Genomic DNA, 17,320 nt, shown 5'->3' on the forward strand with positions numbered 1-17,320 from the left:
AACAACTCGGCACCATCCTCTATATGACAGCCCCTCAAGTACTTGAACATGGTTATCATATCCCTCTCAGTCTTCTCCTCTTCAGGCTAAACATACCCAGCTCCTACAACCTTTCCTCATAGGACTTGGTCTCCAGACCCCTCACCATCTTTGTTGCCCTCCTCTGGACACTTTCCAGCATGTCTACATCTTTTTTAAATTGTGGTGCCCAAAACTGAACACAGTACTCTAGTTGAGGTCTAACCAGAGCAGAGTAAAGCGATACCATCGCCTCGCGTGATCTGGACACTTCTGTTGATGCAGCCCAAGACTGCATTTGCCTTTTTAGCTACCGCATCACACTGCTGACTCATGTTCAGTGTTTGATCTAAGACCCCAAGATCCTTTCACACACAGTACTGCTCAGACAAGTCCCCCCCATCCTATAATTATGCATTTGATTTTTCCTACCTAATCGCAGAACTTTACATTTGTCTTTGTTGAAGTGCATTTTATTAGTTCTAGCCCACTTCTCCAGCCTGTCAAGATCATCCTGCATCTTGGCTCTGTTTTCTACCGTATTTGCTACCCCTCGCAATTTAGTATCATCTGCAAATTTAATAAGAATCCCCTCTATGCCTTCATCCAAATCATTTATAAAGATGTTGAACAACACAGGGCCCAGCACAGATCCCTGAGGAACTTTACTAGTCACTTCTCTCCAAGTGGATGAGGAACCATTTACTAGCACTCTTTGGGTATGATCTGTCAACCAGTTGCAGATCCACCTAACAATAATAGGATCTAAACCACATTTTCCCAATTTGTCAACTAGAATACTATATGGAACCTTATCAAAAGCCTTACTGAAATCTAGTTAAACTATGTCTACAGCATTCCCCTGATCTAGCAAGGAGTTGCTGGAGTCGAGGAAAGGAGCCATGGCTCAGTGGTAGAGCATCTGCGTGGCAATACAGAAGGTCCCAGGTTCAATCTCTGGCATCACTACTTACAAGGATCAAGTAGCAGGTGATGTGAAAGACCTCTTCTACCTGAGACCCTGAAGAGATGCTATCTGTCAGAGTAGACCATACTGTTCTTGATAGACCAATGGTCTGATTCAGTATGAAGCAGTTTGATGTGTTTAGATACTCAGCTTCCTCTGTAACTGCCCTTTTGCCTCTTTAGAGGTTTTCCAAGCCCATGTTCTGAGAGCTCCTTTTCAAAGGCTTATTATTTTATAATTGGGAATAATAGAGAATTTCACCAGTGTGGCTTTCACCATCATGTTGATGGCTGTGTGAGGAGAAGGTACACCCGGCAAAGCTTCCTTTCTATGAACCCCCTAAAGATCCAGGTCTCTCCAGGTGTGATCCTGGCAATCCTACTAGTAAGGCCTACCTCATACTGAGGACCATGCCGCAAGGTAACTGGAAACTGATTGTCTGAAACACAGTAGATGTTCCCTTAGCTCTTGCTTTGCCTTTTTCCTATCTGATAAAACAAAACTCCTTTTCCCCAACTTCTTCTGAGGCTGGCCCAGTTCTGGCAGTGTTCCCACTATACTAATCATATATAGAGACACCACGGGTGCAGCTTCCCCTGACATGGAGAAGCAGTGATAGGAAACACTGCCCCTGTTGAATGACAAATCATCATGGAGTAAAAAGGAGGAAACGTTTTCTCTTTCTATTTTCTTCCTTCCTTCTTTTAACCACTTTCTTTCTCTCACTCTGACTCCCTTTTCCTCTCTTCCTCTGTAAAAAGGGCACTCTGATTCTCTTTTTAAAGGACAAGATCTGACTCAAGCTAATCTAAGTGTTCTTCCTTTGGTCTGACTCATTCTTTGATTTAATATTAACTAAACAATTTCTGACAAATGTAAGGAAACGGTTCAAGCCAAGCCCTCCAAATGTCCCGGTTTGATCCTTTTCTTATTGCTGAAATGCTGTCATTTCTGAAGGCATTAAAGGGGAAGGTTGTATGCACCTCAGTGATGGCTTCTTTTTTTTCCTTCCATCTCAAAAGAAGAGGGCCACCGGTCTACCGAAACAGCGTCGCTACCGAGGCTGCCACTCCAAAGGGCGACGAGTAGGCGTTGGCGAGGCTTTGCAGGCCGAGCACCACATAACGGCATCCTTTCTGAAGCACTTTGCCCACATTCTGGATTAGCAGAAAGACAGATAGAGCTGTTAAAGAACAGGAAAGCACTTCTGTTTATCAAGGGTTTTTTTCAGCAATAAGAAAGGGGTTTACTGGGGCTTGAGCCCCGTGGTGCAGAGTGGTAAGCCGCAGTACTGCAGTCCAAGCTCTGCTCATGACCTGAGTTCGATCCTGATGTAAGTCGGTTTCAGGTAGCCGACTCAAGGTTGACTCAGCCTTCCATCCTTCTGAGGTCGGTAAAATGAGTACCCAGCTTGCTGGGGGTAAAGGGAAGAAGACTGGGGAAGGCACTGGCAAACCACCTCGTAAACCAAGTCTGCTTGGTAAACGTCGGGATGTGACGTCACCCCATGGGTCAGGTGCTCGCACAGGGGACCTTTACCTTTTTTTCCTTACTGGGGCTTCATTCTTCACATTACCTTTTGATCACACAGTACTGAAGAACCTGTGGGGTGCGGTAGTTAAGAGTACTGCATGAAGCAGACTGGATGATTAATTCTTGTATTGTAACATTATGATACTTGGGCTAGTTACAGCCTAGACTACCTCAAAGGGTTATTGTGAGAATGAAACTGTAGTGTGCAACCATAATAGCAAAATAAAAATACAATATAGTTGCTACATGTCAGGTCCATATCATATGAATATGATTTTCTGTGGTCAGAGTTGTTTTTACATCTTAGTTTTCCCTGCAATTCCCCCACAGGAGAACACTTTCCATTTTGATTTATATTTAACCCTTTTACCTGGCTCTGTATCTCAAAGGGCCCTCATAGTGGCTTACAATTTTAAATGGATTACAATAAATATAGTAAAAGCAATTATCAAAGTCAGCTCAAAATGCTGATTAACTAATCAATTCCCAGTAATATCTTCAAGAAGCGCATTTTGATGACTAATGAAATATTCACAATATGAAACAAAAAAATTATTACAAGATGATATGCCATACCAAAATGTTTCATGAAGTTTGACCTCTTCTTGAGCTGAATTCACCAGGGATATACACTTATATATTAACTCATGAAATAACTGCCAGAATTTTTTTTAAAAGATGGCAGTGTTGGAATGATACTGAATTTGATTATTAAAAACTGCAATCATCAATAACAGTTGTTCTGGCACCTCACTCTTGGCCTTTCACAGTTACTCTGTTTTCCACAGTAAAGGGAAGCAGGAGGGACAATGAGGAGAGCGAGAGAGACTCAGCAGATAAACTGATGGTGACATTTTCCAACCAGAGGAGATAATACATATTGCAGCCAAACAGCACCATCAGCACTTTTGTACACGGTGTTTCCATTTTCCATCAATCATTACAGTATTCCCTTTGGTTCAGTTTCCTTGATTCCTCCAGGCAGAAGTGGGCTGTGGTTCCTTCCTATTTTTTTCTCTGGCACCTTCAGACTGGAGAAGAGAGGCAGTGGTAACCTTGCTCATATTTCCTTGGCAACAAGCAGTGCACCTGACAGGAGAAGGGGAAATACTTTGCTTCTAGAAGGCAGGAAAGCTGCTGTAGGGTGAGAAGGAGTAGAGGGGAATGCTTTCCTCTCCAGTGAAAGGCAGGGCCAAACCAGATGAGATGTGACAGACCTGTGATGAGAAAAGATCTGGGATCTCTATATAACTTATCTGTGACAAAGGTCCACATTCTATGATCTCTCAAAATTTTATTTAAAAACAAGCTCAGGGGGTGCGGGGTTAGAGCAGAGCTGCAGGGGGAAGATAGGCAAACCTTTGAGTTCCAGGCCAAAAGGGCAACCCACGTATTTTTATCTGAGTAGCCTTCTATTCCCATGTCAAGAAGGGGGAGGCTGGGGATCTGTTTTTAAAGCAAAACGGGGAGCATGTGAAGGCAAGAGGAGCCAAGCCCTCTCTAGCACCCCTCTCCTGTGATCTTACTATATTTGGCTGATTGGTTTCAGCATCTTTCTTCCAGCTGAACTTCAATACCAGAAGTCAGCTGACCACAGCATGGTATGGTGAGGCCAGGGGTCAGTTCTCCTCACCCGCGAGCTCTTGACCCCTGCACACATCTTACTTGAGAAGCCCAGCAAAGGAGGAGGAGAGCCTCCCTGTCTCCTCTCTGCCCGTGAAATTTTCACAACCTCCAAAATGGTGACACCTTCAACTACTGGCTTAAAATTTGGCCAAGTCAGGAAACAAAATGTTTCCCAGCCGGGAACGTGCTTCTCATTGAAACCAATGGAAATAAAAAGAAAGATACATGTTGACAAAGAATGAAAACAAATGAAGGTGATAAGGAACCAAGGAAAAGAACATGAAAACAAGAGAGCTGGTGCACAAGTCACAAATGTCACGTATGTGGATGGCACCACCTAAACAAACCCATAAATAATGAAAAGCCCACAATCTGGACCAGCTCGATTCATTCTCTGACATGCAAGCAGTTGATAGTTGTTACACTGGCACTGCAAATACCTGGCACTAAACACACTTGGAACAAAACTCTCCTCAATCCTAGCCATTTCCTTTCCTTTGGGTTGCCTCAGGGCTATATTATACAACATAACTACCTGTTTCAATTGGCCACGGGCCCATTCATCAGAGCAGATTTGGGTAGAGCTCCCTTGTTGATCTTTGGGCGAGACAGAAAGATAAAGCAACAACACAATCCTGCAGCGAGAACTGAGGGGGGGAGGAGTAATTCAAGGGAGGGATAAGTGAGTGCATTTTTTCAGCATGGCCAGAGCATCTGTTGCACAAGAGATTGCATCACACCAAAATGTTTGTTCTGCGATAACTGCAGCTCTTATCTCACGATAAATATTCCCACTTGACATCAGCCAACATGGTTTGAGCTTTCTGAGCATAAACATGCAGTGCCGGACTACTGAGGCAAGTTTATCACATGATCATCCCTCAGTAACAACTTCTGGAGTGGGTTTGTGGGAATAGGTTCTCAGGAGGGGTTCTGATAACCCCAGTGATATGGTAATCACCTACATCATAGCTCAAACTTTCTTGACTATTGTCTTCATGTGTTAAAAAGGCATGTTACATAACTGTCTTTGACGTTTAATCTTTCAAAGGAAAAGAAGATACAGGTCTGTAAAACAACAGGATGTCAAATAACTAGAGATTCGATAAAATGTCTCTGAATAAATATATAATCTCAAAACAAGACACTATTTAAAACCAACTACGAGAGAGTCTGGGGACAAATAGAAAAAGATCTAAACAGGTGGTCCAAGATGAATATCTCCTGGTTAGGAAGAATATCTACAATTAAGATGAATATACTGAGACAGTAAGGGAAAGGTCTGATTCAGTATAAGACAGCTTCATGTGTTGAGACAGTAGGGGGAAAGTCATGGTGAATGATAAGGGAACCGGGTGAAGCCTGTGCTCCTGACTCTGCGAAACTACCAGGTAAGCTATGCAGGCACCGAATGTTGAAGTGCCACGTCTTAACTCGGAACTAGGATAAAATTTGTTGCCCCAGTACAATTGGGGCTCAGTCTTTGTGCTTGTTAATGCAGGCTGAGCCACAGCTTCAATAAAACTGTTTTCTCGACTAATGGTCTCGGGTCTCTCTCCTCCTCAAATCCCCGTTTTCCCCGCAACAATATTTCTAAGGCTCAACTGGAATGCACCAATGGTTGCACCTCCATGATGCAGGGTATTATGCCAAATATCAAGGGATGTTCTGCTATCGTTGCAGACAAAACGCACCATCTCCTGTGCATGGAATCAAGAGGCCATGTGCGCACAAGATGAAAACTGTTCGCTGCTTCCGCTTCGATATGGAAGAGAGGTATAAAACCTGCAGGCCAGCACTCTCTTACCCACAGCCATTGATCATATAAAGGGCATCATCACCTAATCTCCCTGACTTTGGGAACATTACACCACATGATTTGACGTGGCAGGGATGGTGCCATAAAATGTTTGTACCTTGGCCAGAACACTGGAGCGCTGATCTCTGCAAGGACCAAAGCCCTTCCCAGCACAAATAAATAACACTCCCAGCCCCTACTTGAGCTTAACCCCTGTATGCAGTGCAGCTACATTTGCAAGGCAGGATGTCAATCTCTCACCAAGAGTTGTAGCAAAAGACTGCAGATTGGTAGCAAGCACAAAACACGCTTTTGTCGGCTGTGACAGCTGAATCAACAGGAGTTGGTAAACAACCTTACAGCTAATCCATACAAGATTCAAGACTTCACAAAGAACATACATCTAGATATTTACCACACAGGGGTTTGAATCACAACTTCCTTTTTTGGTTGTAGAATACACTTCCACCCATGGAAAGGGGTGGGAGGTTAGGATGGGAAGTTCCTTGCAGAGCACCACTACATGCACACGCCAGCACTGTTTCCAGGGGTCTATTGACAATATAGGGGGGTGGGCTATAGAGGGAGGTGGAAGCAGGAAGTTTCTCCTCATCACCACTCTGCTGCGGAAGCTTGCTGGGTGACCGGGGCCCACTCATGCACTTTCAATCTAAACTACCTCACAGGGTTGTTGTAAGGATAAAATGAAGGTGAGGAGCCCAACGCAAGCTGCTTTGGGTCCCCGCTGGGGAGAAAGGCAGGGCAAAAATGAATGAATAAATAAATCTAGTACAACTCTGCTTGTGCTAGAAAAGACAATGGTATTATGCAGTGATGCAGTGAAGGACACGCATTCTTCAATCGATGTTTTTATTCCCCAAAGCGACATTTATTTTTGAACTAAAAGCAAAATAAAATATCAAACGCAGAACATCCTAGAACAAACAAGAACTAGCTTCTTCCTCCATGCTGTACCTCCACCAGAAAAAAAATTAGAACTTGTATAGGAGAAAAGCCCACCTTGCCAAGCCCCTGGGAATTCAGCCCTGTTCTTTTCTCCCATCATAGTAGAAGACGATAGACAGAGGGGATGTTACCAAAATCTCCTGTGACAATTTCATTCGTTAGTCAGTTAATTTTTTTAAAAAAACTGCCTAAAACACCTGTCGTACCTTAAAGCAGGGGTCCCTAACCTTTCTGAGCTTTTGGGCACATTTGGAATTCTGACACGGCATGGTGGGCGCAGCAACAAAAGGGCTGCCAGAAAAGGGCTGCCATAGGAGGCTCCACACACCCCCAAATCTCCAGGAATTTCCCAACCTGAAGTTGGCAACCCTAATACCAAACTGGAATATTCAGTACTTCGGCCACACCATGGGGATGTGCACATGGGGGAGGAGGGGAATCGAAGTGCATGATTTTTCTTTCCCATCCTGTGTTTCACTGTCATTCCTCACTAAAACATCTTCCTCTACCAAAATGTCTCCCCAGCCAGCCAGCCTGGCTGCCACACACAGAGACATCTCTAAATACAATTGAGGTTGCTTCAGAAATCCTCTTTTCAGTGAAGTGGATGGATGCTTCAAACATTTTTTCCAAGAGAAACAGTTTCAGCTTAGCCACTGAGTTTACCATCCGTTTTCTAAGCTCTCCACCAGCTTTCACCTCCAGTTTGTTATATTCTTCTTCTGTAAAAATTAAGGAGTTGTTGAGTTTGATAAATCTTCTATTTCCATTTGGAAAGACAGAAACACAGCCACTGCATTGTAGAGCAGCTTATATTGGAAGATGGGGTTTCCCTGGAAGGACTGAAACTATAGCTGATTTAACATCAAGCCTCCCTTAAGGAACATAACACCTGCAGGAGGGGCGTAGACTTCTCAATTTCTGGGGGGCAGGGGGGTGGCACTGAACTGAACCTAGCCCAGACCCATACTTATTAATCCATATTGAATTATTTCAATATGAAATTATTTATATTTTTTTAAAAAACATATTCCATCAACAATTAATCATGTGGTTTAAAAAATATGACCCCCCCCCCCACTCATAACAGTCTCACTCAAATAAAGGGAATCTGTAAGAGGAGAGGAAAGATGTTAGGAACTCTTGCACTGAGACAATTAGAGTAAATATTTTATTTGTGTATGAAATGGTGCTACCTGGCAGCCCGAGTGGGCACTGCCCCACTAGGAAATAAGGGAGGGCCTGGCAGCTGGGGGGGGGAGTGTTGCTCCCACCAGGAAATCCTGGTGGGGGCATAAGTCTCACTGACACCCCAAAGTTTACACCCCAAAGTTTAGGAGTGATCGCTCGAGCAGCAAACCAGTAGTTGTGCCTAGGATCTAAAAGGAAGGGGAGTTGTCTACTTTTAATCTCTTTGTGACTATTGGAGGAGCGGGAATCGAGCCTCATACTTCTTGCTAATTGGAATGTTGTCAAAATAAGGATGCCAAGAGAAATGCAGCACAAAGAAATGCAAAGCATCTGTCACATGGAGGAGCATAGAGGTCTTTCTAGATGGAAATGACAGAGCTCTCTTTTGATCTATGTGAACACCGGTTTCATTCATGCTCTTGATAGAACTTGTTTCTTCTAAATAGGAGAGAACAATCCATCATTGGATCTAATTATTTCTTTTTCAAAGAAAATTCTGTGCTGCAGAAGTAGCCTTCTGCTTCAAGAGTTGTCCAAAAGACCTCATGCAGACCTAACCCAAAGGTTAGGGCCCTGGTCTAACTGGAAATAGAGCCAAGCTATTTGCAATCAAAGCTGGAAAGAAGAGACTATGGAAAGTACTATTCTATTTCACTGCTACAGCATTTCAAACATGAACATCACTTTGGTATCCACTCCCACCTTATTTTAATTTCCACATATGGCCACAAGCCTCAAAATAGTGATTCACACAAAGCAGTTTTAAACCATTCAACTTCAATAATAGCTTTCCTAATTTCTTTTCCATCCTCACACTTAATTACAAAGTAGATCACAGTTGTTTTTATTTTTTTCAGATGGGGAACAGAGGCTTGGGGAAAAAGCATTTGACCCAAAGCCACCCAGTGAATAAATGAACCATGTTTTTGATTCTTGGTCTTTTACCACACATACTCAAGATGGTTGCATGCCTGTTAGGGATTCCTTAGCACATTTCAACTGTCTGTCTGTTCTCAAGATCACTTAACGTGAGAGCCAGTGTTGTGTAGGGGTTAAGAGTGTTGGACTAATATCTGGGAAACCCAGGTGCACATCTGCACTCATGCCAGAGAAGCTCACTGGATGACCCTGGGCCAGTCACACACTCTCAGCCTAACCTACCTAACAGGGTTGTTGTGAGGATATAATGGACAAGAGGAGAATGAGGTAAGGCGCCCTGGGTCTCCACGGGGAAACAGAGGGGTATAAATGAATCAAATAAATAAATTTGCATTCATTACCTTTTTACCACCCTTCCAGGCAGGTTAATCCATGTCCCCCACCCCAATACCTTTTAATGCATACACCTATATAGGTGAAACAGGGATCCTTATCTATATTACTATTTGTGAGTCCAAAATTAAGGGGTGGCACTTCTAACCTGAGCTGGATGACCCAGGCTAGCCTGATCTCATCAGATCTTGGAAGCTAAGCTTGGGAGACCACCAAGGAAGTCCAGGGTTGGCATGCAGAGACAGGCAATGGCAAATCACCTCTGAATGCATTTTGTCTTGACAGCCCTATCAAGTCGCCATAAGTTGTCCGCATTTTCCACCACCACCCCTTCTAACCATCCGGTGTAAAAGAATGTAACTTTGGGTACACAGAATGCATGGTAAATGGAGATTTTTTTGCAATTGTTTAGAAAGAAAAAAAGGAACTTCAAAGCACCTTAAAACCTAATGCATTGTACAGCTTTAGCCTTTAAGGTGCCGTAAGGCTCTTCTTGTTGCACTAACACAGTCCGTTTGTAGAATCCTTGTGAACAGAAGAAAGATTCTGATCCACATTGGTGCTGATAAATAGTGGTTATTTGGGGCTCCTTTACACTAAAGCTGCAATGCCATCCAGTTATTATAATGCACAAGCCGTTTATCTTAATGACCCGCTCCTCTGTTTTGGTTTCAAAACAAAAGGGGAAGTCACACCTAATCTCAAATGAATTTCTGTTTTGTATATTTGGTGCCTGATTCAAATCTGTGCGGTAGATAAAACTCAGCCACCCACTTGCCCTGGAGGAACCCTCCAGTTCTCTGCTTCTGCAAAGGTCTCTTAGAACAGCTGGTTTTTCTATGCCAACTTTCTCTACCACTTAAGGAAGAATCAAACCGGCTCACAATCACCTTCCTTTCCCCTCCCCACAACAGTCACCCTGTCAGGTAGGTGGGGCTAAGAGAGCTGTGACTGGCCCAAGGTCACCCAGCTGGCTTCCTGGGTAGGAGCAGGGAAACCAACCCGGTCCACCAGATTAGCCGCTGCCGTTCACGTGGAGGAGCGGGGAATCGAACCCGGTCCTCCAGATCAGAGTCCAGCGCTCCAAACCACCGCTCTTAACCACTACACCACGCTGGCTTAAATCTAAAGTGGTCTCTGTCTCCAGCTTGGCATGCCCAAACAGACCCAATAACTAACATCCTCCTGCCCCCCTCCACTCCCCATAAGCCTACTAAACCTTGCCCATAAATTTAGTTACCGAACTTGTATTCCCAGCAATGTATTAAGAGTTTGAAAATGTTAGAAAAAATACTGTTCGCACTTTCTATGTATCCCCACCGATGTATTTAGAGTTTGAAAACGTTACAAAATATACTGTTCGCACTTTGTTTGGCCCCTTTAGCTGCGAAGCCGTCTTCCAACCATTTATAAGCCGTGGCATCCGAAAACCCTTTTAAAGCGATGTTTTTTTTACAACGTTTTCAAACTCTTGATCCATCGCTGGGAATACCAAGGGCGGTCACCCCAGGAGCACGTGTCAACGCATTCGCGTCCACTGAGCCTGACTCGTGAGTCGTGGTCTGAGCACGCCCCTTCCCCCAAAGGGACACCCGGGACCTCACTCGCCCGGAAAGGACTCGCCCGTTGTTTTCTGACCGCCGGCGCTCGAACCCCGGACTCAACCACTGGAGGTGGCAGAGGCGGAGCGACCCAGCCCCTCATCCCCGCCTGCCACATCAGCAGCGCCGTCGGAGGAGGCTCCGGGGGTCTTCTAGAGCCCAGGCGGGCACAGCTCCAGCCCGCCCCCCCCCCCCGCCCCTGGCGCCCACCTGGCCGTATTTCTTGAGCTTCCTCCTGCGCTTTCTGCTCTTGCGCTCGGCCCCCTGCGCTCGCGGAGCCGCGCCGGCGCCCAGAGGCTCGTACTTGTCCGGGAGGCTGGCGAACGCCACTTGCTTGGAGGCGCAGCCGGAGCCTTCCTCCTCCTCCTCCTCCTCCTCTTCTTCTTCCTCCTCCTCCTCGAGGATGGCGGTCTCGTCTTCTGCGGGGCCCCGCCGGAGGCGCCTGGCCCCGAGAGGCCTCCCCGCCTTGGCCCCGACGGCCATAGCGCTCGGGTGGTCTCCGGCAGGGATCCGGGGAGGGCACCTTTGCCCTCTCCCGACGGAGATCAGCCCGGGAGGCCACAGGTGGAGCTCAAGAGCGGCGCTCCCAGCAGCCGCGCCTCTAAAGCTGGGACTGGGCCGAGCCCCCTCCCCAAGGCCGCCTTCCTGCCTGCCTCTAAGAGGAACGGGCGGCTCCAGGCAGCTCAAAGGCCCAGCTCCAAACTCTTTACCGCAGCCTTTCCTGTGGCTCCAAGAGCTTCGCTCTGGTATGAAAGACACAAATACAATCTAAGAAAGGGCATTGTTATGGGAACAGCTTGAATTCCTTTCCGCGTGGCCAGCCTGACAGAGCCGCCAGCAGTCATGCAAACCAGGCTTCGCCCTGTTGTTAGGACTGAGGCCAGGATGCAGCAGGGTTGGGCGTGCTCGAAGCCAACTCGGCGCCGGAGAACTAGAACATTCATTGGGCCCTTTCGCACACGCCAAATAATGCACGTTCCATCCACTTTCAGGACGCTTTAATGATGGTTTGCAAGTGGGGTTTGCCAGTTCACGCAGTACAATCCAGATTCAGAGTGGATTGAACGTGTATTATTTGGCATGTGTGAAAGTGCCCGTTGCCGTCACCAGTGCTTGGAAGATCCCTCTTCGTACATTGGAGCTGTGAAAGCAGGTGACTGAGGCCGCCAGGGCTCCATAGCGGCCCGGGGAGCCGGCCGCCATGCTCACAGGGGGCAGGGTCACTATTCTGCTGTAGTCCACGCACCTTTTCGTTCTGCTTCTACTTTGGCAAGCAGGAGCAACAGGACTCTACTGTTAAATTCAGCTGTTAGTATTCAGCAAGCCTTCATGAGCATCTCAACCATTTTAAACTTGTTCCCTTGGAAAAATACAGATCTTCCCTCAAGAAACCAGAGATGATGTCGATGCCCTAATGCATAGAATACTAAACCATAGAACACGGGGGCTGGAGCAGTGCCTCCTTACAATCCTGAGTACTTTACATTTTCAGTGATATTTAAAAATCTGTTCAGAAGCATATAAATATTTTCTCCCCCCCCCCAATAAAAACAAACCCCACACCCAACTCACACAAGTGGATGCCATTATTCAATTGTACGGAGATAAAGGACACAGTTCCCACAAAGAGAACACTTCCATTATATCATCACGGGATGACTGTGTCGAAAGGGCTCAGTGGAATGGGAAGGGACAGGAAAGTATGTGGAGTGTGAGCACCTTACCTCAACGTGAAGCCTGGATACTCCCTTTTTCAAAAATGAGCTGCATTTGGAGCCAGCATGGTGTAGTGGTTAAGAGTAGTGGACTCTAATCTGGAGACCCAGGTTTTTTCCCCCACTCCTCCACGTGAAACCTGCTGGGTGACCTTGGGCTAGTCCCAGTTCTCTCTGAACTCTCTCAGCCCCACCTACCTCACAAGGTGTCTGTTGTGGGGAGAGGAAGGGAAGGCAATTGTAGGCCGCTTTGAGACTCCTTAAAGTGGGAGAAAAGCATGGTATAAAAACCAACTCTTCTTCGCATTGTAAACTTTCCATCCAGAATACCTGGAGATCTGCTTCTATTCTGCTTAAATAAACATCCTCCCCACATACACATGTAACAGCAAGAGAAGCAAGTCAGTTTTTATAAGTATAAACTTATTAATATTTAACTTTGATTGTGTCATTAGGCACAGAGAAACTAGGTATGAAAAATCCTCACCAGCTCTCCTATTTATTACTGTATGCCATTTCCTCTTTAAGTTCAGTGTCTTGCTGGCAGGAATTCATTAATAAGCTTATCCTGTTTTCCCTGGATGCAACTACTAAAGCAGTTCACCAAGCCATTAAGTATTATCCCACGCCTCATTGTCCAGCCACTGCATTAAGACTGTTGTTTTAATTATCAGAATATTAAGAATTACATACATTTCCCAGCAGGAGCTGTCACAAAAAATCTCATCTGACTTCCTTCCCAACCCACTATTGCTGCTGAAGGCCCCCGCGAGAGCCAGCATGGTGTAGTGGTTAAGAGCGGTGGTTTGGAGCGGTGGAGTCTGATCTGGAGAACTGGGTTTGATCCCCCACTCCTCCACATGAAGCCAGCTGGGTGACCTTGGGCTAGTCATGGTTCTCTCAGAACTCTCTCAGCCCCACCTACCTCATGGGGTGTCTGTTGTGGGGAGAGGAAGGGGATTGTAAGCTGGTTTGAGTCTCCCTTAAGTGGCAGTGAAAGTCGGCATATAAAAGCCAACTCTTCTTCTTCAGTACTGAGACAAAAACATGTTAAGGATCACTATTGAGATAGAGTGAAAATGCATGATCAGAGAAACAAGTTGGACAAGGCCGTGTGTGTGTGTGTGTGTGTGTGTGTGTGTGTTTGTGTCAGAATTAAAACTTATGAGATGTTGTTTGCTAGCCAATAGTGCTTTTTAACAAACAAAAGCCTTAAGGCACATCACTTTTAACATTCTATATGTCAAATTTGTCTTTGGATCATCTAGGAGTAAAAAAATCTCCAAGGCTGCAGTGCCTATTGGAAGAACATAAGGGATGATATGGACCCTGTAGAATCTTTCACATGTAAACTTTCATGTAAAAACAACAAGATCGTAATCCGCATGGCAAGAGGAGGGGAAAGTCATTAAAACATAGAAGCAAGTTTATGGTAAACATTCTCGACATTAAACAGAACTCTAATCTTATATTCTAATAGCAAAGTCAGCAAAGCTTTGGATATTTAAATCTGGTGACTGGAACTGTGAATGGGCAAGACAGCTCTTTACACAAACCTGAAAAGGGCTGCATGTTTGCAGAAAAATCTGAAATCTAAAAAAAAAAAAACATTGGGTGGTTTAAAAAACCTGCAAATGATAAATGGAGCACCTGTAGCTTTAAGCAACAGATTCCCTCAGTGGCTTTTGTAGGCAACCAGTTTTCCAAGGCTTGGCTCTGTCAGTAAAAACAAGGGAGAGGGGGCAATGCCCTATCCAGGCCTATTTTGGCATTAGAGGAAGAGCACCTGACTACTGTTGCCCACTCCAGGTTGGGACATTCCTGGAGATTTTGTGGTGGAGTCTGAGGTGGGCAGGGTTTAAGGAGGGGAGAGGCCTCAGTCAAATATAATGCCATAGAGTCCACCCTCCAAAGCAGCCATTTTTCCCAGGGGACAGATCTGTGTCATCTGGAGTTCAGTTGTAATTCTGGAGCTGGCAACCCTAAAAAGGAAGCAGGAAAGGAGGAGAGGCTATGGGGGCTTTCAGGAAAGGAAAAGAAGAAATAGTGGGGGAGGGGTAAATGAGATGCCTCCTGCAAGTTCTTGCAGGTTTCCATTTGTAATATCTAATTCTCAACATGGCCAAATCTGTGGATACTTAAATCCAGAGACTGGAGCCATAAACAGATAAGACCAATCTTTCTACAAACCTGACAAAAGCCTCAAGTTGACAAAAAAAATCTGAAATCTTAAAAAAATAAACCGGGAAGGGGGGGGTTAAACCTCCCTAAATAGAAGTAGTGCTTGTAACTTGAAGAAATGAGTGCCCTCAGTGGCCATTGCTAGACAACCACAACAGTATTGCCAGACTTCAAGCCTTGGTTTCTGCCAGTAAAAAGCAAGGCCCTTTCCAGGGCTGTTTTGGCCTTTAAAGGACTTATTTGGCCAAGCCCAACTGTGGTCACTGGGTGACTTGTTACCACCTGTCATGCATGATTCATCCAGGCCCAGCTGCTTGCTGCTGTTCAACAGCAGCAGCCCCACGAAAGTCAGTGTAGTGTAGTAGTCAAACTCTCAGACTAGGATCTGGGAGATCCAGGCTTGAATCACCACTCTAGCATGGAAGGTGAATAACCTTGGGCCAGTTTCACATTCTCAGCCTAACTTACCTCACAGGGTTGTTGTGAAGATAAAATGGAGAAGACGAGAATGATGAGAGCTGCTTTTGGTCTCCATTGTGGAGAAAGGCAGGGTATAAATAAATATAGCTGAAGATGGGGACAAATAAAAGGTAGGTAGGTTGGTGGGTGGGTAGGAAGTAAGAAAGAAGCATGGAAAGGTGAGGATTTGGGGCTTGCCAGGAGGACAGAAAGAAAAAACAGTGTGGGGAAAGGGATACAGGGAAAATGAGATGCCCCTCGCAAGACCTTGTAGGTTTTCCACTGCCCAGCTGAGTCATTGTTTCCCTGGGTAGAGGCTGCTGGGAAAGGGAAAGAGGAAAAGCTGAATGTGGGGCGGGGGCGGGCAGATAAAGGCAGGTTAGAAGGAGAGAAGGAAGCAGGAAAAGGTCAGGTTATGGGGGCTTTCAGGAAAGCGAAAGAGAAAATAGTGGGGGATGGGGGATATGCTATGGCTTCTGCAAGTTCTTTATACTCATCAGCCTTGAAGGTGATATTTGAGCCACTGATATTGTATTCATTATATATACTGATACACCCGTATATATACAGAAGAATTCAAATCAATCACATTGGGACTGTTCTATGGACAATATTTGGACATCACCTTGTTTATATTGTACTTACTTGCAGTGCCTATTGTGGACAATTGTTATATAAGTTTCTAAAATATTGATACACAGTAATTGTTTAGATTTTGTGTTATATATGGTTGGCCATTGTGCTTTTTTTTGCTACTAATTTCTGCAAGTTCTTGCAGGTCCCTCATTTGTTTCCCCATATATAATAGCTTGTAATTTTATACTGTCATATTTTAATTGTAAGCCACCTTGAGCAGGACTCTGAAAAGATGGCACAGAAACAGTGAAGACGAACAAATAAATAAGGCTGCATTGACAGTGGCCTTGTTTTGCCCGATTATTTAAGCAATTGGGGAGAGAAGGCAGCATGGTATAGCCCAATCTCATCAGATCTTGGAAGCTAAGCAGGGTCAGCCCTGGTTAGTATTTGGATGGGAGACCACCAAGGAAGTCTAGGGTTGCTGTGCAGAGGAAGGCACTGGCAAACCACCTCTGTTAGTCTCTTGCCTTGAAAACCCAATAAGGGGTGGCCATAAGATGGCTGCAACTTGATGGCACTTCACACACATATTTAAGCAATTCACCCCACTATTCTCAGTTCACAGATGTTATTGTGGAACTTCAAAATCCTGTGAAATTTGTCTTGATCAGATAGTGGGGCAAAAGGAATGTGTGTCCATCTTAAAACCCATCCTGTACCCCCTTCACCCCTGGCTTTGGCATGCCAAAACCTTTTGAGATGCATTAACCCTTCCATGAAGGGATTGACGTTCGGAGGCTTTAACTCTTTTGGGTGGGTATCAAACCTTTACAATGTCTTGTGAACCAAAGCATTTTACTTGATTTTAATTTATTCCTATAATTGACCCCCTGTGTAGGGTCTTTGGTATCAGGCAGGCAGGCTGAAAGATAAACAAATTCAATAACTAAGAAAGCCATGTGCTGTACTGGACTGGAAAGACCTTACTTTGGGTCTTGAGGCTCATTGAGTAATCTTGGGGCAATCAGCCTCTCTCCTGTGCAGTATACCCTACCACGCAGGGTGGTTGTGGGGGAAAAACAGTTTTAACTGTGATGCTTAAGCCACCTTGAAACACAAGGAAAGGGATACAAATATTTTAATGAATACAATATGATCACCACCATCCATATTACCATGAGTTCCTTGGAGAATGTATGGAATGAATGAATGCGCAAACGTTAAAAGAACGGAGCCCCTAATTCATAGCTGGAGAAGAACCACCAGGGGGGGTGGGCATGAACAGAAGTAGAGTTAGTTTTTATATGCCGACTTTCTCTACCACTTAAGGAAGAATCAAAGCATCTTACAATCGCCTTCCCTTCCCCTCCCCACAACAAACACCTTGTGAGGTAGGTGGAACTGAGAGAGCTCT

At 45.1% G+C, this 17,320-nt stretch overlaps 1 protein-coding gene across 1 annotated transcript; it reads right to left on the reverse strand.

Annotated features, from left to right (window-relative positions):
• Positions 1-1,989: 1,989 nt before the first annotated feature.
• C7H1orf115 (chromosome 7 C1orf115 homolog) lies at positions 1,990-11,455 on the reverse strand. Its single transcript, XM_056852841.1, has 2 exons — positions 11,183-11,455; positions 1,990-2,142 (listed from the first exon to the last, which is right to left on the reverse strand). Exons 1-2 carry the CDS (start codon positions 11,453-11,455, stop codon positions 2,023-2,025), a joined length of 393 nt encoding a protein of 130 aa, XP_056708819.1. The 3' UTR covers positions 1,990-2,022.
• Positions 11,456-17,320: the final 5,865 nt, after the last annotated feature.

The sequence above is a fragment of the Euleptes europaea genome, chromosome 7 (genome assembly GCF_029931775.1).
Source record: "Euleptes europaea isolate rEulEur1 chromosome 7, rEulEur1.hap1, whole genome shotgun sequence".
In the NCBI taxonomy this organism is placed as follows: Eukaryota; Metazoa; Chordata; class Lepidosauria; order Squamata; family Sphaerodactylidae; genus Euleptes; species Euleptes europaea.